Source organism: Triticum dicoccoides, chromosome 5B (assembly GCF_002162155.2).
Source record: "Triticum dicoccoides isolate Atlit2015 ecotype Zavitan chromosome 5B, WEW_v2.0, whole genome shotgun sequence".
NCBI lineage: Eukaryota > Viridiplantae > Streptophyta > Magnoliopsida > Poales > Poaceae > Triticum > Triticum dicoccoides.
Genome location: NC_041389.1, coordinates 536,476,022 through 536,500,275, shown reverse-complemented (window position 1 = coordinate 536,500,275; position 24,254 = coordinate 536,476,022). Strand labels below are relative to the sequence as shown.

The 24,254-nt window shown below is 43.8% G+C and overlaps 2 protein-coding genes and 1 long non-coding RNA gene across 3 annotated transcripts; 2 read left to right on the top strand and 1 right to left on the bottom strand.

The window, feature by feature from the left end:
* Positions 1–1,045: 1,045 nt before the first annotated feature.
* Positions 1,046–5,349, top strand: LOC119311409 (protein NO VEIN-like). The gene is made up of 3 exons (XM_037587051.1): positions 1,046–1,277; positions 2,653–2,863; positions 3,747–5,349. The coding sequence occupies exons 1-3, from the start codon at positions 1,119–1,121 to the stop codon at positions 5,237–5,239; spliced, it is 1,863 nt and encodes a 620-aa protein (XP_037442948.1). The 5' UTR covers positions 1,046–1,118; the 3' UTR covers positions 5,240–5,349.
* Positions 5,350–7,254: 1,905 nt separating this feature from the next.
* Positions 7,255–8,941, top strand: LOC119311410. The gene is made up of 3 exons (XM_037587052.1): positions 7,255–8,394; positions 8,512–8,582; positions 8,682–8,941. Exons 1-2 carry the CDS (start codon positions 7,668–7,670, stop codon positions 8,529–8,531), a joined length of 747 nt encoding a protein of 248 aa, XP_037442949.1. The 5' UTR covers positions 7,255–7,667; the 3' UTR covers positions 8,532–8,582; positions 8,682–8,941.
* A 2,361-nt stretch (positions 8,942–11,302) lies between these two features.
* On the bottom strand, positions 11,303–13,659 carry LOC119306034. Its single transcript, XR_005148829.1, has 3 exons — positions 13,144–13,659; positions 12,380–12,529; positions 11,303–12,295 (listed from the first exon to the last, which is right to left on the bottom strand). It is a non-coding gene; the product is annotated as an uncharacterized LOC119306034 (long non-coding RNA).
* Positions 13,660–24,254: the final 10,595 nt, after the last annotated feature.

The following is a 24,254-nucleotide window of genomic DNA, read 5'->3' as shown; positions in this document are numbered from 1 at the left end:
ATTTCTATCAAAAGTTTGGTACCGTCAGAATCATTCACACAAGCATCCTCTCACTGTCACTGAAAACCCAGCATAAAACGAATTAATTCGTGGTACGTACTACTACCACGAGTGAGCGATGCTCCAACGGCTATCGTTCGAAATTTCAACGAAACTACTTTGTGCACGACGGTTGGTGGTCGTTTTATGCACGATCCATAATCGGACATTGTTGCATATGCTGCTTCCTCACACCAACGGTGTGATTAACAAAATGTTGCCATGTCCGTGTGTTTGTGTTTGTGTGTGTGTGTGTTTGAGAGAGAGAGAGAGAGTGTGGAGCACATACTTAGGGTATCAAGATATTATTCATATCACGACTTGGTGAGCCCTCCTAATTTTTTAGACATATCAAATAAACATGAAAATGTGGGGGAAATAATCAAGATAACAAATTCATTTATATTTTTCCATTTATAAATTTTTCTCATTATACAAAGACGAATGTGAATTAACTGAAAAAGGATACATCTTCCTGTACTGTGGCCGAGATTGTATATTTCTACACAAGAAACCATCATCAATTCCATTTGACTAGCTCTAACGTGCCCAGATACGAGTGGCAGTTGAACGATGCAAGTCGGGTTGGCTGGTGGGATGAAGATGAAGATGAGTGTGGCTATAGAATGTGGTGGATCTAGCGTCACCGTGCCAAGATCCGAGGTGCGCGATGGTCACACACGACGAGGCGGGGTGGCATATAATAGGAGGAGAAAGAAAGGGCAACGAAGTAGGGTCTTATCAAATTCCTGCAAATGGCCTTAGAAATTACTAAACCACTTCAACCAGATAACCATCATCTAACACTCCTCTCAAACGCGAAAAAAAAGAAAGAAAGAGAAAGGAAAAGAGCATCACTCTTGGGAAAATAAAGCGTTCTCTGCGACCGCAAGGGGTACCCAATAGACGCACACCCAACTCCTTTAAAGCCGGCGAGGAAGCCCAGGAACCGCCGCCCACTCCTCCACTTCCCACTTCCCACCTCCGAAACCACCCAACCATCTCCTCCTCTTCGGAGCCCAATCGACGAGCTCCGGTAACGGCGCAAAAGCTGGTCGTCGTCGTCGTCTCCGGCGACGATGGCTGCACGGGCGCACGTGGAGAGGCTCCGGCGGGAGCGGTACTACATCGGGCGCGGCGAGCAGAACCCGCTGGCGGAGGACATGCACCAGGCGGTGAACTACCTGAGCCAGGAGCTCTACTCCAAGGACGTCCACTTCCTCATGGAGCTCGTCCAGGTGACCAACAACAACAACCCTGCTTGCTTTCTTCTTCCTTCGGCACTCTGTTTTTGTACTACTGTACAATGCTACTATACTACTACGGAGTAGTACAAAAAAGTCCCAAGAGTGTGGATTATATTATGCGTGCTCAGATTAGTGTGGATTTTCTTTCTATGCATTTTCAGGAAAGCGTACGGGTTTATTTGGTTTTTCTTTTCCAAAAAATGCTTTGACAAATTATTTTTATGTGCATTTGGTTCATCTTGTGCTCGCCGCCTACAAAAATCTACAGTTTTCTGATTAATTTGATTATTATATACACCCCCCTCCCCTACTGAACTTTCCGGCCTTTTTGAATTTACAAGTTTATGTTTTATTATTTGCGCAGAAACATGGTTATTTTTTCGCACAAAAAAAAGAGATCCTGCTATTTTCCCTGTATTTTATCAATTTTCCGTATCTCTGTACCTTCCCTCTTTCTCCAATACGAAGCAGCAAACTCTTTTTTTCAGTTGGAAAAGGCAGCAATGTTTTATTTTTAGTATTTTTCTTATATATCTTATTAATGCAGAGTAATTTCCTTTGCTTTTCTAAGCGCTGTTTAGTGATAAGTGACTGTTGGTTTCTCTGCTCACCACAATTTCCTGTGAGCTCATTTGATGTCGAGTAGGGCCTACCCTTCAGTTGCATAGTATAGGATCAACTGATAAAGATGTTTTCCTTGGGACTAGGCACTGTGGCAGCACAAAAGTCACATTAACTCTGAGCCTATAAACTTGCATTTTCTGTGTTTACTTTGCATTTTCAGTTTTCACACCACAGTACATTTATTCAACAAGCATTTGGCTTCTTTTTTCTTGGCGGGGGGACTCGTATTTGGTTTTATGGTGGCTGGTGGCCATGTTCTCCAAAAAATGGAGAGCTAAAAGATCTCGTATTTGTATTTATAAGTAACTGTTTTAGGAACACTACTACAGTAAAGAAAAGAAAAGAAAAAAAGACCAAATTCAGATCCAGTGTAACCATTTTCTGTTTTACGGAAAACAGAGACCTCCTTTATTTCTTTTCCACAATAAGAAACTATTGTGGATCCGATGTAACCATTGTAGCTTTAGCCTTGAGAACATCTTCAGTTTGCCTATTGCCTCCATGCTATTTTGCAATTTACCTGTTTGATTTGATAACTTGATACTACAGTCTACAATTTTGTCATCATGACTGTTGAAATAACTGTGACTCTGCCAAACTTGTGTGTTGCTACATGACCTTGTTTTCTCAAATCTCATTAAAGTTTTGGTAATATATATATTGCATTTCAGATTAATGCACTTGATTCAGCTTTTTTGCTCAATATCACATTCATGTTAATATTTTGTTCCTCGATAACTAGAACGCTGAAGACAATGAGTACCCTGATGGAGTAGCACCATCATTGGAGTTTCTGGTAACATCAACTGACATCACTGGATCTGGTGCATCGTCAACTTTACTCATTTTCAACAATGAGAAGGGCTTTTCTCCATCGAATATTCAGTCTATTTGTGGCGTGGGGAAGTCGACCAAGAAGGGAAACAGGGACAAGGGATACATTGGAGAGAAAGGTGAATCTTTGGAGCTCATGAATCCTTTTCTGTTCACTTGGCCAATTTTAAGCATTTTACCTTTTAATGTTAGAACTTCAATTTTGTTAGCGCGTCACTGGTTGGAACTTTCCCTGTCAAACGTTACAATGGCTGCTATATATCAAATGACATATACGATGGGCAGAATTTTATTTAGCACTTAATTTAGTGCTTAGTTAGAATGGTGATGGAGCAAATATTCTCATAATGTATATGTATTTTGCAAAACAAATTGGGTGCAGCATCCACAGTATTGCTTGAGATGATTTGTGGTGCAAGATATCGGGCGATTATTTCCTGACACTCAGAAACAGAGATGTGTGCATGTTTTGAAGTAGACTCGTTATTTATCATATATATTACTACATCAAATCTTCTTGATGTTAAGTTGTCACTTATGTATTTCACTACTGTCTCGAAAGTGTATGGATCTATTTCTTTCTTAGCCCTTGCTAGGTAAAGTTTAGTTTTTGGTAGGCTCCTAGAAATCTGCCTTTGCATGACAAATTCATACACATGGAACATCAACTTTATTAACAATTTTTTTCCATCCGGTAGTACGTTTCTGATTGAAAAACATTACTCTTCATCAATAGCTTACTGAAGCAGATCCATCAAATACAAACTTGGTATAAATAAAATTAAGCATGCATCGCTTCACTTTTATTTTTAAGGCATGCTGGGCAATTGTTTCCATTCGTAGCAAGATAAGATGTGCAAAAGATACATAGGTCCATATGGATATAACAATTTTAGTCATTTCATTTGAAGAGTTAGTCTGTGGTTATGTACATGCTTAACGTTTATGTTCCCCTTATATTGAAACTCAAAATTTGTAATATCAATGTCTCTTTTCATATAGGTATTGGATTCAAAAGTGTGTTCCTGATATCAAGCCAGCCCCATATATTCAGTAATGGGTATCAAATCAAGTTTAATGAGAAGCCGTGTCCAGAATGCAATATTGGATACATTGTCCCGGAGTGGGTTGAATCCAGGCCTAGCCTGTCAGATATCAAACAGATATATGGGTCTACCAGAGACCTTCCAACAACCTGTATCGTCCTGCCTTTGAAGGATGAGAAGGTCACTGCGGTGAAGCAGCAGCTGTCAAGCCTGCATCCAGAAATGCTACTGTTTCTGTCAAAGATCAGGCGGCTTTCTGTCCGCGAAGATAACGGCAACGCTAAAGGCAGCACTGTTAGTGAAATTGCAATATCGAGTGAGAAGAACTTTGAAGTGAGGAAGAACACGCACGCGGAGTCTTACACGGTCTTTTTATCAGCTCAAGAAAACGAGAGTGAAGCAGAGTGCGGGTACCATATGTGGAGGCAGAGGTTCCCTGTCAAGGCAGAGAACAGGGTGGACAAGCGTACTGAAATCGATGAGTGGGTCATCACCCTAGCCTTCCCTCTTAAGGAGCGACTATCCCGTGGGAAGCAGCTATCCCCTGGCGTATATGCTTTCCTTCCCACGGAGATGGTAACGAACTTCCCCTTCATCATTCAGGCTGACTTCCTCCTTGCATCATCAAGAGAGGCGATACTGTTCGATAGCCCATGGAACAAGGGAATTCTGGAGTGTATCCCAAGTGCATTCATGAATGCCTTTGTAGCACTTGTCAAGTCCAGAACAGATGCACCAGCAATGACTATTCCGTCGATGTTCCATTACCTTCCCGTCAGTCCTTCGCTGATCCCTTTACTTGAGCCTATTAGGTCTGGCATCAAAGAGAAGGTTCTCGTCGAGGATATAGTTCCATGTGAGTCTCACACTCCACAGAAGATGTTTTGCAAGCCTTGCGAGGTTGCGCGGCTCAAACCAGCATTTTGGGATATCCTTGTCAAGGCGAGAGAATCTGGAGTGGACCTTAAGAACCTGTCAACTCATGGAACCCACATACTCAGCTCTCATTTCGACAAGAGTGCATACAACAGTGTTCTTACATTTCTGGATGTCAAAAGCGTGAGCCATGAATGGTATGCAAAATGCATTGAGGGGTCTAATCTTGTCAGCAATGTAGGTGAACATCTTTATCTGGAACTTTTATGTTTTGTCGCAGACAGTTGGCAAAACTTTTCTGGTACAAAGATGATGCAAATTCCTCTGCTGAAGTATGTTGACAGGAACAAAAATGTCTCTGTCTGGAGCATATCCAGAGCTAGTCAGTGGAGTGATAGACTGTGCATTGCATCTGATGGGAAGTGGATGTCATGGCTTATCAGCTGGAACCAGGAGTTTCCATCTTCTAACTCTGCAAGGTTTCACGCAGAAGGAAAAAGTGACATACTGGCTTCAAAGCCATGCAAAGGTGGAGGTTGTATCTGTATACAGTTTTGGGAATGTTGTGGTTAAGTCCTTGAACTGTGATAGAAGGCCTGCCATTGCTTTTTCTCACTTTCTGTACCATTCATCCAATAAGAATTACATGGAGAGCTACCAGTTAGCAGAGCTGTGTTGTATCATGCCAGTAATTGACAACTATGGCAATGCGGTCATGGAAAGGCAAAGCATTCTAGTTCCTGCAAATGGTAGTAAATGGGTTGGACTGATGGGCACAAACCCATGGAGGAATGAGAAATACATCGAACTGTCAGCAGATTACAAGTCAGCAGGTCATTTCGCCGGGAACTACACACCCGAAGACCAGATCTTGGATTTTCTCAAGACAAAGATGCAGGCCTCGGATGTGCCATTCATACACCCTCCAAATGCAAGTTTCCCGACAGTCTCATCACCTCTGACTGTGGACAATGCAATCTTGCTACTGCAATGGATACGGAACTTGAAGTCGAAAGGTGTACAATTACCAGCTACTTTCTTGGCTTGTGTGAAAGGAGGAAGTTGGCTGAAGACATCAGTCGGATACAAGCCCCCGGCTGAATCATTTATGTCCAGTTCTGAGTGGGGTAATCTCTTGCAAAATGGGTCTTCCTGTGTTGATATACCAATGATTGATCAACAGTTCTATCAATACAAAATGAATGCATACAAGGATGAATTAAAGGTGATCGGGGTAAGATTTGAATTTGGGGAGGCATCGGCTTACATCGGCAGGCGGCTCATGTCGATGGCTGCAAGCAATATGCTGACCAGACAACATGTATATGAGCTGCTTTGGTTGATTCGGTTTCTTCAACAGAAGGTTCTGTCACCAAGTGAACTAGTCAACAGCGTGAAAGATGGACAATGGATGAAGAGTACTCTAGGTTACAGGTCTCCTTCATGTTGTATCATATATGATTCAGACTGGGAAGTTGCATCTCGTATCAGTACCCAGCCATTCCTTGATGTTGGATTCTATGGCGAGTCCATCCTTGACTACAAACAAGTGAAGTTGCTTGGTGTCCAAGTTGGGTTTGAAAATGGTGAAAAGACCTACAAGCTTATAATTGATAATTTCAAGTTCAGTTCTTCATCTGTTACTTCTGATGCTACTGCACTAATCCTCAAGTGTATCCGGTATGCTAGCCCATGTGATGATTTCTTGAGGAAGCTCAGAGACTTGAAATGGTTGAAGACCAATGTGGGATTCCGTGCTCCTAGCGAATCTTTTCTTCTGGATCGGGAATGGGAGTGCCTTCTACAGGTGTTTGATGGAGTTCCTGTAGTTGATTGTGGGTTTTATGGGAGTAAGATCAGTCCGTACGTAGAAGAGTTGAAGAAGACAGGGTTGATCACAGGATTTGACCAGGCATCGAAGGCTATAGTAAACATTTTCAAGCAGATGGTCGAGAAGTCATCGCTTACAAAGGTGAATGTCCTGGCTCTGCTAGCATGTTATCGGCAGCTGAGATCACACAACCCAAATCCGGTTGGTCTTTTCAACTCCATGCGGAGTGAGAAATGGCTGTGCACATCACTGGGATTTAGGTCACCTTCGGAGGCAATCTTATTTGATGAAAGTTGGCAGTCTCTGTCACCCATTGCAAAATTACCTTTCATCAATGATGGTGACTCTAATGGTGGTTTAGGCAAAGAGATACATGGTTACAAGGCTGAGCTGAAAGAACTAGGTGTTACAACAGAAGTGAAAGCCCATGGCGCTAGGTTTGTCATCTATGGTCTCAAGATTCCTGCAGACACTGCAGATATTTCTGCAGCCACCGTGTTGTCGTTGCTTGGGTCTGTCAAGAGCTGCTTGGCCTGTATGGCAACATTGCCCAAGGAATTTATGAAGGAAATCACTAGCTGCAAGTGGTTGAAGACGACACTTGGATACCAATCTCCTGATGGATGCATACTCTTTGACCCAAAGCAGTCTTCCATCTGCATAACAGATGGCCCTTTCATCGATGAATCTTTCTATGGTTCAGAGATCGCCTCATTCAAGGATGCACTGGCGGCAATCGGAGTAACTGTGGATGTTTGATGTGGGCATGGCCTTGTTGCTCAGCATCTGAGGAGCCACAAAGAAACTGCTACCATTTCCAGGATCTACTTGTACCTCAAGGAGTGCAGCTGGGAGCCTGAGAAGAAGAACAAAGAGGGCACTGACTGGATTTGGATACCAAATAAAAGGGGAAGTGGAGAATGGGTCAGCCCGCTGAGCTGTGTTCTTCATGATAAGAAGCTGCTGGACTTCTTCTCATCAGTTTTCAGCGTGAGGCATGGCCCTGGTGCCGAAGACCATTGCAAGCTCTGGAGCGCATGGGAGAGCTCCGGCGGTGAGATATCCGTAACCAATTGCTCTGCCTTCTGGCAATTCATCGCAAGGAACTGGAGCAAGAACACGGAGAAGCTTCTATCTGGCTGCGTGAAGGTCCCGGTTTGCACTGATGGGATGATCATTTTGTCGCCGATGGAGGACGCGTTCATTCCCGATGATCTGCTACTCAAGGATCTGTTCGACAGTCTTCCTCGACAATCCATTTTCATATGGTATCCTCCTTCGGTCTCTCGGGCAAGGCTTAACAATATATATGGCAGCATTGCTGTTCAGGCAGTATCCAAAGCTGCCCAGAAGAGGGATTCTTTTGTCACCTTGGGCCAAGATGGCGGTTGCAAAACAGTTGTTGGCCAGCGTGAGGTGATCAGTGCCGGTCTGCTCCAGATAGTCCTTGCTTTCCTTGCTGATCCAGCTCTTGACATTGCTTCCAAAGAACGGCACACCATGGTCTCTCACCTGCTGAATGTGAGCGTCCTGGAGACCACGAAGCCGATCACGGTGGGGTACCGCGTGAAGCTGTCCTCTGGAGAGGCTGTGGACGTGGAGGCCAGCCGGATGATCAGGTGGGAGAGGGAGAACTCGAAGCTGTATGTGCAGCGAGGCGATGGTGCTGGTGCAGCAGCTGGTTACAAAGAGAAGATCGAGTTTGCGACGAACTTTGCTGACGAGGTAGCCCGAGGACTGCTCTTCGAGACGCCGGACCGCATCCCTTCGCTTGCTGAACTCGTGAAGGTCGGCAGCCTGTTGGACTTCCAGGACGATGCTGTCAAGTACCTGCTGAAGTCCAAGAATCTGCAGCTGTTCCCTGAAGACGAGGCGTTCCTTAACGCTGCATCACTAGGTCTGTCCCTCCCTGACAAACTCAGAGAGTTCATCTCAGTATAGCAACGTCTGAATTTTTCCCTAGTGATGATGCCACTGTATACCACTCTAATCTTCTTCTTTATGGACAATATAGGTGGCAGCAAGAAATGCTAGGGGTCTTCGGATTTCGGATGCTCCGTCGCGTTCCTCCGTGCAGAATAAATGGTGAGGACAATTTTTTTGATTCTTTTGGGCTTGGGCATGCAGGATGCTGTTCATATGCTGCAATGGAGCCTGACATTTGTCAATTTTTCCTTGATACAGGCTGTTGATGGTCGCAGTGGCAGGGAGCTTTGGTGGTGCCGCGTATCTCAAGGCAATTTGTTGCTTTCAGTTCAACACTAAACTAGCTGCTGTTTTGCTTGTTTTCCTAATAACTTGTGTGGATCTCTGTCCTGTGGGCCAGAATCTGTTTAATTAAGTGTGGAGACTTCTTAATGCTGTTGGAACTGATACTAGTCTTTGGTGTCTGGGATGAATGCTGCATGCACAGTCCTTGTTGGTTAAATATAAGGGAATTTGTGACCGCCTTTTTGAACCCTGGGTACTTGGTACCAGGTTGTTGAAAACTATGCTCCGTTCAGCCGGTGCACTTTGATTTACTGAATTATATTGCGTTAGTTTTCATTGAATAGTTCATTCGGGAAGCCAGGGTTACCTCTGAAGATCCAAGTGTTTGCTTAGTAGTTGCAGAGATGATTGATTGATTGATTGATCATGCTCACAGCCATTTGCTTGTGCGCAGTGCCTCTCATCTTTGAAAAACAGGACAATGTATGAGTTTTCGACAAAAATTGAACAGTCTGTCAGGTACAAATAACAAACGGACCTTGATCAATATCCTTTCGGTTTGCGGACCTTGATCAATATCCTGTCAGCTGGAAAAACTTGGCGTCTAGTTTGTTTGAGTTTGGTGGCATCAGATAAGGTCTCTCTTTTTCGAGAAAACGAGAAAGCCCGTGATTTCAATCCATCGATAGAAGAAGCAAAAAAACTCTGTTCAACACCAACAAGGATGAGCAGGGTTTACAAGAGCTAGCTAGGCGGTGCCAGAACAATCGTCGCCTACCGACCATCGCGCCCACACCCCCGTCTCTGCCGCCTTGACAGTGTCGATCAAGCGGATCTGACGTCATCGAAGATGGCCCTTCTCCAGTTCGTCATGTGGATCCTGAGAACAGAATAGACAGATCATCATTACTTTCTGGAGTGTGCAACGGGGCAAGAAACAACTGTGCCGTGTGGAGTGACCAGCAAAAAAAGCCGACTCAGCTGTTGGAGCAAATTGGACCGGCTTTCCACCGTGGCAACTCAAGCGATTACTAAAATTTATTTAGTCTACAAAACTGTCCTTCTGTTCCAACACTCCAGCTAGCAGAATAAGTGCAAGGAAATTACACTGGTAAGGCTATCACTGTCTGTGGGTAATCAGTCAGCAGGACTCTTATCCCTCTCTCTCTCTATCACGCATGGACATTGAAGGTTATGCTAATTAAGTACATATTACTGTTGTCATTCATTATGTAATGCCCAAAACCTAGACTAATCAGGAAACTGTGTATGATTATCACATGAAATGCAAAAATTTTGTTTCAGGTGTCAAAAGAACATAAATATTCACTGACAACATATATATATATATAGTGTTACTATTCATCACCTAGGGTGCAGAATAAATTATTCTTCATCAGAAGTAATCTTATGATCGTTTCATAAATAAATTACATTTGAAATACAAATAGTTACATTCATAGTGATTCACTATGTAAAATTTGACATAAGAAAACAAAAATATAGGTCATAAGACAAAAAAATAGCATTTTATGTATATTTTACACTATGTTTTTACATTTGTAATTTTACGTAACATAATTTTTTTTTTACGGCGATTATATATTTTCTTACATTCTTTTTTACGTCTCAAATAAGACAAAATTTACGGAACGTAAAATTAAGGTGGATTGACATGAAAATAGAGGGGGGTGAACAAATTCTTCACCCAGGTATATATTCATTGCTGTTAATAAAGCTAAAGGTGCTCAATAAAGAGTTGCATTTATAGTTCTGGTCGGTCATTGCCGTGTACTGGAATTGCATGTCTTTTTCGTTTATCTGGGGAGGCTAATAAAAGATGAAACAGAGAATCAAAACTAAATCTACAAGGCAAGTGTTGCTGTACTACAGTTTAAGAATGTTTCTACTGCCGTGCGTGAGTATTCTAAGTGTGAACTGAAAGTGACTGGCATCCATCTCTTCATGCTGCGCGGCCTGTCTTAGTTGAGATACTAATCCAGCATTAAACTAATCGCGGCAGCTTTCAAACAGAGAATGAACTAAAAGTGATTATTAAAGGAAGAACAAGACCCTTCAGACCTGCGGGCCTCATCCAGTCGCTCCAGGTAGCATATAAGTACATCTCTCGGCCGGTGATTGTCTTCACCTCAGCTCAGCAGCTTCATCCCAAGAAGCCAATCACTACTGCACAAGCTAGCCTCTGTGAGATTGCAATGGAGGGCATAAATGATGTCAACATGGACAAATCAGATGAGATCATCATGCCGGGGTTCCGGTTCCATCCTACCGACGAAGAGCTCGTTAGTTTCTACCTCAAGAAGAAGATCCAGCAAAAGCCTATCTCTATTGAGCTCATCAGGCAGCTGGACATCTACAAGTTTGACCCGTGGGACCTCCCAAGTAAGCTTGCATCTTCTTACCTCTCCTTGTTATACATCTTTTTTTTTCTCTTTTTAACAGATTGGAACGCAATTGACTTTTGAGAATTCCATGGTTTCTTCCAAGGGGAGCTAGGAATTAGGATGCTGATTCAACATAAGTTGGTTTCACCCTTAATCTTTAGTTAAATATAAGTCCTGGGCTCATCCGTTCACTGGAGGTTCAGTTGAACGAAATCAGTAGTAGTATTGACCATCGTCTCATCACAAGCTAACCTACAGTACATAGATGGGTTACTCACCTTACTGCTGCAAAGTCTAACTTCCATATCCCTTCTCAACGACAGAGCTTGCCAGCACCGGTGAGACGGACTGGTACTTCTACTGCCCGAGGGACCGGAAATATCGCAACAGCGCGAGGCCAAACCGAGTCACAGCAGCTGGGTTCTGGAAAGCCACAGGAACAGACAGGCCGATCTACTCCTCCGAAGGCACCAGGTGCATAGGCCTGAAGAAGTCCCTTGTCTTCTACAGAGGCAGGGCAGCAAGAGGGATCAAAACTGACTGGATGATGCATGAGTTCAGGCTTCCTTCGCTCACCGACCCATCACTTCCCAAGAGACCAATCGACAAGAACATCCCGCTCAACGTAAGCATTTCAATCATATTATGTAGTTACAGAGCTAAATTCAAATGTTATGTCGAATTCTTAAGGTCACTTTTCTGTTGCCCAAAACAGGACTCTTGGACCATATGTAAGATCTTCAAGAAGACCAGTTCGATGGCACAGCAAATGGCGCTTTCTCACACTTGGGGGCCTCCATTGCCTGGGACAACTGAGCAAGATCTCTTCTCCGCAATGCAACCGGTGCAAGCTTCACATTTTGCTTCGGAGAGCTCCTCCTGCTCATTGCAAGTTGCAGAGGCACCAGCAAGTCAGTTCAACAGCAAACATGGGTTCCAGGGACAGCAGCAGCTTCAGAAACCCAGCAACACACAGGATGGCTCTTCATGCAAGGTCATAAGCTTTAACTGCAATCCATCTCTGGAACTGGAAGGTCCCACCATCTTGCCATTCCAAACACAGCCATCACAGAAGCCCGTGCACACTGCACCGCCGCTCTTCAACATGCAGTTTGGGCAGCCTGAGCAGCAGATCACTGGATTTCTGGCTGATTCTTCTGCAGATGTAAATGCCGGCATGAGCTGCAGGAACCAAGAGTCATCCACAATGAAGCATGGCAATACTTTCAGTATGAACAATGAGTTGGAGGCTCCGGGGAAACTCACTTTCCCATTCGATTTAGGAGCAGACTCTTCAGATGACTGGAAGTGCAACATGCCTTGGGAATCCTTTCTTAGCCCAACTGTCCCTGCTGAGATGCCACAGTACTAGATACCTTGCCCTACACAGAGTCCGAGGTTGTGCGCCACCTTCATCTGTTAGCATTTCTGTTAGCAAAGATAGACAGCAGCTATTGTTTGTTCAGTTTTGAGTTAGATGCACTGTACATAGTGAGTTATATATACACTTGTTAACAGCAGAGCTAACAGAGAGAAGATGGGTGTATTGTGTATATCAGTATATATTTTAAGCTGAGTGCTATTGTGATGCTGTACTTTGTGTGGAGAGTAATGAACATATATAGAAGTTACAACATGGATGGGAAGCTTCACAAACTTGCAATGGATTGACAAACTCTGAAACTGATTTTTTATCTGAATTTTGAACAGAGATGATCCTGTTTCTGAATTCATGCCTTCATTACCCTTATCAAACACGATCTCTTTCCTTTAAACCGCAATTACCAACTAAGAATATTCGCAGCCAATAAATGGTCACACAAAGCAGAAAATCATACGAACTTACAGTTCTAAGTTGACCGCCAAGGTCAATCTACCCGATAAATGCAATGAAAGATGGATTTTATTTGTAAATGACAAGTTAAATTAAGCTCAACATGATAACTATTACACTACGAGACAAAATAAACAGTATGAATTGTTGGAAGGAAAATAAGTCACAACTCGAGAATGATCATCATTTGTAGTACCTGAACTTCAATAGCAAAGGTCTTGGATTCATAAGTAACAACAGCTACAGCAAGCCCAGCCAGTATTTCGAAATCAGAGGCATGCTCAGTTAAGAACATCTCAGTAAGATTCAGAACAATTTGCACACCAAATTCTGACATTTCAAATACACCATCTGACCAAAAAAAGCAGCCATAAGTGGCATATACGTATTTGCCAGTTTGCCTTGGGGTCAGTTTGTGGCCACCGGCCGGCGCCTCCCCCCACTTCCTCTCTTCGGCTCCAGAACGCCGAAGAGCGCCGTCCCCAAAGCGCGGACCTCCCTCCCCTTCCTCCTGCTATCTGGTCGCCGGCTCTCGTCTCCGGCGCCATCAGACTAATCCGTCGAGCGTCGACCGCGGTAGCCCGACGGCGGCCGATCGGGGATGGATAGGTGGCTTCTAGGGAGGAACTAGAACGGCGACAACTAGCGACGGAGGATCCCAGCCGGCCGGCGACGTGTCTCCGATCTCCGATATGGTGGGGTTCGAGCAGAGCATCCACGGGAGTAAGAGGAGCTCCGCTAGTTTTTTTTTTTTAGGTAAAGGAGCTCCGCTAGTGTGGTAACGCTAGCCCGCTCGGCCCATGCAATCGAGGCCCAGAAATGAGCCCGCACCAGCAACTGGGCTGGTTCTGCAGAAAAGAAAAGCTTTCGGGTGTGTTTGGTTTTCTTTTTCTTTTTGTCATGGGGTGTGTTTGGTTTATGCCCCAACTAGCCCCACCAATTTTTTATATTCCTCAAAAAAAGCCCCACCAATTTTTTGGTCATGGCGAGGCTCATCAAAATGAAAAATCTAAGACTACTAAAAAATAAAACAAGAAAAACAAATTGAACGGTTAAATTAATGCTCCCTAATATTCAACTGACCTATTAATTTCTTATAATGTACTCTATTTTCTTTGCCAAATAAGCCATCAAACTTCGGCATTTTCCCAAAAGTCTTTGTAGACCTCTTTCCGATGATTTTTTTCGTGTAATTCCAAATGTGAAGCAAGTCTCTGTATCTTATTGGTTAAACTGAATACTTAAATTTCAATAAAACTCATGTTTTTTTAATTAGCTACAGTATGCTGAAAGAAACAAAAATGGCATACAAAAGACAAATGTGTGTTACATTTGTCAAGAAAGATCCCGTATTTTCACGAGTAGATGTACGAGGTAGGGTTGCTACTGGGTCATACTAATAAGCAAATTAATTAGAGCGTACACAATGGTGCCATATTAGAAGTGACATCTACAATACATGCTGAGATGGAGGAAAGAGAAAGCTAAAGAAAAATTTGCCTTTTCTTAATTAAGACATGATCTCTTAGCAAGAAATCTCTCACCACATATTTAGGGATATCTGTTTGGCAGAGATAACGCTAAGAGATATACATCTCTAAGTACATAGGTCGTTCGTTCGATCGCTTCCACCTCTCCCTCGAACCTACCCCCCACTCAATTTTCACGACTTTATATATTTATCATGGCAAAAATTTAAGATCTTTTTGCCAAGCCACCTTAAGTTTTGTAATACATATAGAGACGTGTCATGGCAATCTTATTTTGTATTCATCTATATATGCTCATTTCATGGCAATTTACATGGCAAGCTTTTTCAAATGTTTCTGCAATGGGCAACTTTTGTAAGTTTATACTACATTTTTCATAATTGTTCTCATGGCATTCTTATTGCATTGGCCATGGCATTTTATTTATGCCTACAATGGCAAATGTATTTAAAACACCATGACAATTGTGTTGACCAAGGCATTTTACTTATGGCTACCATGGGACAAAATACCATAGCAATTTTATTTACACCTAGAATACATGGCATTAATTTATTTTTTTGAGATGATCACACAACAATTAAGAACTCACATGGCAAAAAAAAATGTGTCAACTTAATAGAAGTCTTTTGCATATTTACGAAGCTTCTTTTACTTGGCACCTTCTTGTATATAGAGCATGCTTTTCTTATCTATACCATGGCAATTTTATTTACACCTAGAATACACGGCATTAATTTTTTAGATGATCACAAAACAATTAAAGAACTCACATGGCAAAAAAAATTATGTCAACTTAAAAGAAGTCTTTTGCATATTTACAAAGCTTCTTTTGCTTGGCACCTTCTTGTATATAGATCATGACTTTTTTTATCTATACCATGGCAATTTTATTTTTAATGGCATGGCAATTTTATTATTTGGATCATGGCAAATTTCTAAAAAACAAAATGAACAAAGTACAATCCAAGTCGCTCACATGCACGAGCACACAGTCATCCATATGAACGCACGCACGCACACCGTACCACCACGAGCACCTCCAAGAGACTAAGAAAGCATAAAATCTTGAGATTTTACAAAGTCATCACATGCGCCTCGCAGTCGACGTTCCCTGGTGGGTTAGGGATACCATTATCCTCCTAACCATCCAACCACAGGTTGGTTTGCAGCAAATTTCTATTTGTGATCTTATGTTATGACAAAAAATATGTAGACCATGTCATTTTTATTTTTAAGATCATGAAATTTTTATTGTCATGGAAATTTTAATATCTCGATCATGGTAATTTTTTATAATATATTCCCTAACTTTGCCATCTTTTTTTCTTCAGAATGAACGAATTCCTACTTTTCAAAATTTCAATAATCTAAAATTTTGGAAAAAATAGAGAACATTTTCCCTAATCTCGCCATGTGCAATTGTACCTTACCCTTAATTTAGATAATGATAGTTTTATTGTAGCTAGCATTGCATTTTTTATTATGCAGACTTTGGCAATTTTATTACTATCATGGCAATTTTAGTTTCAAAGGCCTTTTTCTGAGGTGCTAAAGCTAGGTCTTTTTTCGACCTTTTTCTTCCTTGCCCATGTTGTAGCGTCAAAAAAATTGACCTAGCGGAGAGGCTCTCGGTGAGTTTTTTTTTACGTATAAAAAGCTTTATTTCTCAAATGATAACAAGATCGTTTACAACAAGTTGAGAAGTAAAGTCCGGGATTGAGCTATCCCAAAACTCCGAGAGTCTACTAGAGAGGGAGCATTTAGCTATATAATCAGCTACTTCATTTGCTTCCCGTAGGCAAGCAATTATTTCTTAATGAGCAACGTCTAGTCCCAATTCTTTTCCTTCGAGTACAATAGATGAGTCCTGCCCCGAGTACTCTTCCATATTAAACGCTTGGACCGCATTAGAGCAGTCGGATTCTATCTGGAAAGCATTGCAACCGATCTTAGAAGCAAGGTAGAAATCATTACGAATGGCCATCATCTCCGCAGATTCTGATGTTGTCACATGCGGTATAAACCAGCTAGCTGCAGCAATGAAATCACCACGATCATCCCGCGCAATAGCTCCGGTACCTCCATTCATATTCTCATAGCAAAAGGACGCATCCACATTTATCGTCACTACTCCCCTTCCCGGTTTCTGCCACATGTGATCACGTTTTCTTATAGGCTGATTCACCGCAAGTGAACGGTAAAAATTCGTGGCAAGGACTCGGATTGAAACAGCTGTCCGATTCGGTGGTGGGATATGTATCTCCTTTACTATCTGTCTCCTTTGCCACCATGTGTACCAGCTAGCCACTGCCATTAGTTCTGCCATCGGTAAGCCCTCTGTGCTTTCATCTTTATACATTAGAGTGCTCATCGTGAATGAGCCCGATCTGTCCTGTAGAGCTGCGTTTTGAATCTTAGTTTTTAAACCAAGTTTCTCCCAAATCTCCAAGGCTCGAGCACATTGGAATAGATAGTGTTGTGGGTCTTCATAGCCAACCCGACAGACCGGACACTGCCGGGAGACTGGTATATGACGCCCTGCAAGAGTTCCAAAACATGGTAGAACTCCTCGGATAACTTTCCACACAAAGTGCTTGACCTTCCTAGGCACTCGAAGAGCCCAAACATGCTTCCATATGTCCTGTTCTCGGCTCCCTAGTGGATAAGACAGATCCATATGTCGCCCAAATTGGTGTTTAAATTATGTGCGATAAGCCGAACTGAGAAGTTTCCGGTCCGGTTATAATGCCATGAAACAAAGTCATCCATGATATGCACTCTCAGTGGGATTTGTAGGATTCTGTACACATCAACCGGCCAAAAAAACATCACGAATCAACACCTCATCCCACTGTCCTGTATGTGGATCAATTAATTCTTCCACTGTTGTCAACATAGTGGATCCCCGCGGTGTTATGATTTTTTGGGACTTACTTGTTGGTACCCAAGGATCTTGCCAAATGTTTATATGTGATCCCGTACCCACTCTCCAAATACATCCTCGTTTGAACGTTTGAATCCCAGCAACAATACTCTTCCAAGTAAAAGAGGAACCCTTCTTCGGCCCTGCTTTCAATATATTCCCATCTGGATAGTATTTAGCACTGAGAACTCAAGCACACAAAGATTCTGGATTCTGGATCAGACGCCAACACTGTTTTGCTAGTAAAGCAAGGTTAAAACTGTGAAGGTCTCTAAACCCCAGTCCTCCTTTCCTCTTTGGCATGCACAATTTCCACCATGCAAACCAGTGCATCCGTTTCTTCTCCTCACTATCCCCCCACCAAAACCTGTCATTTCATCTATTATTGATTTACAGATTCCTTTTGGCAATTTAGAAACTGACATATCATATGAGGGGATTAATTGGGCCACTGCTTTCAATAAAATTTCCTTTCCTTGGACTGAAAGTACTTTTTCCTTCCACCCTTTAATTCTCTGACAAATTCGGTCAATCAAATGCTGAAAACAATCACTTTTGTCCACACCTACAACTGTAGGAAGACCAAGGTATTTGTCAGATAGAGCTTATGTTAATATGTCAAGGTTCCTGCACACATCTTTCCTGACGACAACATTTGTATTGGGGCTGAAACAAACACTTGATTTTGCAGTACTTACAAGCTGTCCAGAGCTTGCACAATATACATCTAAAACCCTCTTCAAAGCATTTGCATTCTGCACATTTGCCTTCATAAGAATGAGAGAATCATCTGCGAAAAGAAGGTGGGAGATGGATGGTGCATTACGACAGACTTTAATACCTTCCAGGCCACCCACCTCTTCCTCACGGGCCAACATGCTCGATAATCCTTCAGAGCAAAGAAGAAATAAATAAGGGGACAAGGGGTCGCCTTGCCTTAAACCTCTAGTGGGTATTATCTCATCCGTTTCTGCACCATTAAACCTTATCTTATAACTTACTGAGGAAACACACTCCATTATCATCTCAATCCAACCCAGATCAAAGCCGAGTTTTAACATCATTTGCTCCAGGAAACTCCACTCCACACGATCATATGCTTTCATCATGTCTAATTTGACTACACAATACCCATTAGAGCCATGAGTTTTTTTCTTTATTGCATGAAAGCATTCATACGCAATTAGCACATTATCTGTTAAAAGTCTACCAGGCACAAACGCACTCTGTGTGGGGGATATGATCTCAGGAAGTACTTTCTTTAACCTGTTTGCATGCATTTTAGAAATGATTTTATATACCACATTGCATAAACTGATTGGCCTGAACTGTGTAATTACCTCTGGGCTATCTACCTTTGGTATTAACACAATATTTGTGTGATTCCATCCTGCTGGTACTTTCCTCATCTGTATTGCTTGGAGGACCTCATCAGTGAGCTCCTCCCCCAAAATGTGCCAAAATCTCTTGTAAGACTGCATGTAACCCATTCGGCCCAGGTGCCTTCATGTCTCCAATTTGAAATAGTGTTTTTTTGACCTCTTCTCGGGTGTATGGAGCTGTTAACAAGCTGTTCATCTCTGGCGTTACACGTGTTTTTACTGCCTACAACAATTGTTGATCACAATCCACACCATCAGAATGAAAGAGACTATCAAAATAATCACGAATCAGTGGACTGAGGTTGTTATCATTCCCCTTAGTCCACCCATTATTATTATTACAGAGTTTTTTTTATCATATTTCTCCTCCTCCTTGCTGAGGCAAATTGGTTAAAGTACTATGTTTTACGATCGCCTTTCCGAAGACATCTAACTCTACCACGCTGGGCCCAAAAAATTTCTTCCTGGTCCAGTAGATTTTCAATGAGGACCGAGAGTTCTTTTTGCTTTGCCCTGCCCTCCTCCGTATATGGTGCCTGCATGAGTGCCTCCAAATCCTTCTGAGCTTTGTTGAGTCGGGCCCTTGGCCCTTTCAGAGTCTTTCTATCCCAGTCATGCAGGTCACGGTGGACTGAATCAATTTTTCCTTTCACAGATGGGTGCAAGCCTCACTACACAGCCTTTTGCCAAGCTGTCCTTACAACTTCTTCGACAGTTTCCTCTTCTAGCCATCTGGCCTCAAACTGGCGCTTAAACTTGGGCCTGTTCTCCACGACTCCAGAGAGATATTCAGTGTCTAGCAAGATGGGTCTATGGTCAGATTTCCCCATCTCCAGGTTACACAAACCTGCATACGGGTGCATACCAATCCATTCAGCGTTTGTAACGGCCCTGTCCAAGCGTTCCTTCAGTCCACCTCTAAACCAAGTGAACTTATCTCCAACATACCCCACGTCCTCCAAGGAGCAGTCGGAAAGAGCATCCTGGAACGCTACCAGTAGGGATTGATGTCTTGGCACCCCTCCCTCCTTTTCAGAAGGCAGTAATATTTCATTGAAGTCACCAGTGATAACCCATGGAAGCCTTGAGTATGCATGTAGATCTCGTATGTACTGATAGGTACGATCCTTATGCTCCCAACTAGGTTCTCCATAAATTCCTGTTAGCCTCCATATGTTTCCATTTGTCTCATGGACATTCACATCAATTCCTGCAAGAGTGGTGGTTTGGGAGTAGATCCTGACCTTCTTCTTCCAAACCATCAATAGCCCACCCTTTCTTCCATCCGGACTTGGTACAATTATCTTTTCGTCCATGCCAAGCCTCCTCATCAATGCTTCTGCCTTTTCATCATCCAAGTGTGTTTCAAACAGAAAAAACACATCGGGTTTATGCCGCCTCTGGATATCCAGAAGCAACAGAACTGTCGGGGTGACTAATATGCCCTGACAGTTCCAGCTAATGATCCTCATTGGTCCCGGCGATCACCCTCGAGGGGTGTCACCGATACATCAGTTTGCAGGTTAACAGCAGTTGAGTTTGCCTTCAGTCTCTTTGGATCATGGATATTCTCGGGTGTACTCATCTGACTCTTGTCAACCTTTTCACTTCTCCCAGATTCCAGTAGACCAACTTTCTCGTTTACAAAACCTGGCGGTGGAGTTAAAACCTCCCTCCCTCCATGTTGTATCACTGCACCATCATGTCCAATAAGTCTCTTTTTGCCAGCGGAACAACAACCCCATGGTTGGTCATCCTCCTGTCTAGCTCCATGTCATTCTGTCCTTTGGGATTTGGGTCCTCCGGATCTACTCGTTCTCTTTCGAGCCCCCCATCTCTTCCCATAGGCCTTCCTGTTGGAAATATGCCCTAGAGGCAATAATAAAATGGTTATTATTATATTTCCTCGTTCATGATAATTGTCTATTGTTCATGCTATAATTGTGTTATCCGGAAATCGTAATACATGTGTGAATACATAGACCACAATATGTCCCTAGTGAGCCTCTAGTTGACTAGCTCGTTGATCAACAGATGGTCATGGTTTCCTGACTATGGAAATTGGATGTCATTGATAACGGGATCACATCATTAGGAGAATGATGTGATGGACAAGACCCAATCCTAAGCATAGCACAAGATCGTGTAGTTCATTTGGTAGAGCTTTTCTAATGTCAAGTATCATTTTCTTGGACCATGAGATTGTGCAACTCCCGGCTACCGTAGGAATGCTTTGGGTGTACCAAATGTCACAACGTAACTGGGTGGCTATAAAGGTGCACTACAGGTATCTCCTAAAGTATCTGTTGGGTTGGCACGAATCGAGACTGGGATTTGTCACTCCATATGACGGAGAGGTATCTCTGGGCCCACTCGGTAATGCATCATCATAATGAGCTCAATGTGACTAAGTAGTTGGTCACGGGATCATGCATTACCGAACGAGTAAAGTGACTTGCCGGTAACGAGATTGAACGAGGTATTGGGCGATCGAATCTCGGGCAAGTAACGTACCGATTGACAAAGGGAATTGTATGCGGGATTGCTTGAATCCTCGACATCGTGGTTCATCCGATGAGATCATCGTGGAATATGTGGAAGCCAACATGGGTATCCAGATCCCGCTGTTGGTTATTGGCCGGAGAGTTGTCTCGGTCATGTCTGCATGGTTCCCGAACCCGTAGGTCTACACACTTAAGGTTCGATGATGCTAGGATAATAAGGAAGATTTGTATGTGATTACCGAATGTTGTTCAGAGTCCCGGATGAGATCCCGGACGTCACGAGGAGTTCCGGAATGGTCCGGAGGTGAAGATTTATATATGGGAAGTCATCATGCGGTCGCCAGAAATATTCGGGGGTATACCGGTATTGTACCGGGACCACCGGAGGGGTTCCAGGGGTCCACCGGGAGGGTCCACCTGCCCCGGAGGGCCTTATGGGCTGTATGTGGAAGGGAACCAGCCCCAAGTGGGCTGGGGCGCCAACCCCCCTTGGGCCCATGCACCTAGGGTTGGGGGGAACCCTAAAGGGGGCGCCCCCCTTGGCTTGGGGGGCAGGCCCCCTCCCCCTTGGCCGCCCCCCTCTAGATCCCCCTTGGCTTGGGGGGCCGGCCCCCTTCTCCCTATAAATAGAGGGGCGAGGGGAGGGCTGCAGCACCACATCCAAGGCGCAGCCCCTCCCCTCCCCAACACCTCTCATCCTCCGCAAGAGCTTGGCGAAGCCCTGCCGGAGAACTGCCACTCCATCACCACCACGCTGTCGTGCTGCTGTTGGAGCCTTCTTCCTCAACCTCTCCCTCCTCCTTGCTGGATCAAGGCGCGGGAGACGTCACCGGGCTGCACGTGTGTTGAATGCGGAGGCACCGTTGTTCGGTGCTAAGATCGGATTCGGCCGCGATCTGAATCGCTACGTGTACGACTCCTCCAACCACGTTCTTGCAACGCTTCCGCTTAGCAATCTTCAAGGGTATGAAGATGCACTCCCTCTCTCTCGTTGCTAGCATCTCCTAGATTGATCTTGGTGACACGTAGGAAAATTTTGAATTATTGCTATGTTCCCCAACAGTGGTATCAGAGCCAGGTTTATGCGTAGATTCTATGCACGAGTAGAACACAAAGTAGTTGTGGGCGATGATTTGTTCAATTTGCTTGCCGTTACTAGTCTTATCTTGATTCGGCGGCATTGTGGGATGAAGCGGCCCGGACCGACCTTACACGTACTCTTACGTGAGACAGGTTCCACCGACTGACATGTGCTTGATACATAAGGCGGCTAGCGGGTGTCTTTCTCTCCCACTTTAGTCGGATCGGATTCGATGAAGAGGGTCTTTATGAAGGGTAAATAGCAATCGGCATATCACCGTTGTGGCTTTTGCGTAGGTAAGAAACGTTCTTGCAAGAAACCCATAGCAGCCACGTAAAACATGCAACAACAATTAGAGGACGTTTGACTTGTTTTTTCAGGGTATGCTATGTGATGTGATATGGCCAAAAGGATGTGACGAATTATATATATGTGATGTATGAGATTGATCATGTTCTTGTAATAGGAATCACGACTTGCATGTCGATGAGTATGACAACCGGCAGGAGCCATAGGAGTTGTCTTAATTTATTGTATGACCTGCGAGTCAATGTAAACGCCATGTAATTACTTTACTTTATTACTAAACCGTTAGCCATAGTAGTAGAAGTAATAGTTTGCGAGACAACTTCATGAAGACACGATGATGGAGATCATGATGATGGAGATCATGGTGTCATGCCGGTGACGATGATGATCATGGCGCCCCGAAGATGGAGATCAAAAGGAGCAAAATGATATTGGCCATATCATGTCACTATTTGATTGCATGAGATGTTTATCATGTTTTTGCATCTTATTTGCTTAGAACGATGGTACCATAAATAAGATGATCCCTCATAAAATTTCAAGAAAGTGTTTCCCCTAACTGTGCACCGTTGCGAAGGTTCATTGTTTCGAAGCACCACGTGATGATCGGGTGTGATAGATTCTAACGTTCGAATACAATGGTGTAAGCCAGATTTACACACGCAATACACTTAGGTTGACTTGACGAGCCTAGCATGTACAGACATGGCCTTGGAACACGGAAGACCGAAAGGTCAAACATGAGTCATATAGAAGATACAATCAACATGAAGATGTTCACCGATGATGACTAGTCCGTCTCACGTGATGATCGGACACGGCCTAGTTGACTCGGATCATGTATCACTTAGATGACTAGAGGGATGTCTATCTGAGTGGGAGTTCATTAAATAATTTGATTAGATGAACTTAATTATCATGAATGTCAGTGTACAAGAGCAGGGGTACCCTTGTATCCCGAACTTGTGCACGGGCAGTTGCAGCTTCCCGCGGCAAGGCTTGCCGGGTGACCGCCAAGATCCTCCATGGTTCCTTTGGAGCCATTCAAGAACAAAGTATTCAAGACCCCGACAAGAGGAGCTTGCCGGGAAGGCAGACCAAGACCCCGACAAGAGGAGCTTGCCGGGAAGGCCAACCAAGGCATCCCAAGGAACTTGCCGCGACGCACCACGCGTCCCGGCAAGGCCCGGTGAGCGACAAGCTTCCGGATGCGACAAGACCAGCGACCGCGGCAAGGCGCTTGCCGCGGCAAGCAACTACTCCGTACCTGCGCTCCAGCACATCCAACAACGTGTCGCCCTGGGACCCTTCCAGGTGTACGTGGCGGAAGCTGTGCAGCCAGGGGTGCGTGGTGGTAAGCGGTGCTGACAAGATAGCCATCATGGCAAGCGGTGGCGTCCTTGACGGTCGCTTTATGCACTGTTTGGGGCGACGTAGACGGGCATTTAATGCCTTTGTCCCCTGCCGTCAGGGTTAGGTATGATACACTGTACAAGTAGCTATACCAACCACAAGTTCTTTCTCATTTTTACCCTTGCCTACGTTGACACCTGTCGGTGACCCCTTGAGCATATAAAAGGAGGCCCATGCACAACGTAGATGGGGGGGGTCGAAC

Bases quoted from the DNA above. Each gene is read 5' to 3' on its own strand.
- LOC119311410 (XM_037587052.1), top strand. From the start codon at position 7,668: ATGATCATTTTGTCGCCGATGGAGGACGCGTTCATTCCCGATGATCTG. The intron at 8,395-8,511 runs GTCTGTCCCTCC...TGGACAATATAG, and splicing joins CCTTAACGCTGCATCACTAG to GTGGCAGCAAGAAATGCTAG.
- LOC119311409 (XM_037587051.1), top strand. From the start codon at position 1,119: ATGGCTGCACGGGCGCACGTGGAGAGGCTCCGGCGGGAGCGGTACTAC. The intron at 1,278-2,652 runs GTGACCAACAAC...CTCGATAACTAG, and splicing joins TCCTCATGGAGCTCGTCCAG to AACGCTGAAGACAATGAGTA. The intron at 2,864-3,746 runs GTGAATCTTTGG...CTTTTCATATAG, and splicing joins GGGATACATTGGAGAGAAAG to GTATTGGATTCAAAAGTGTG.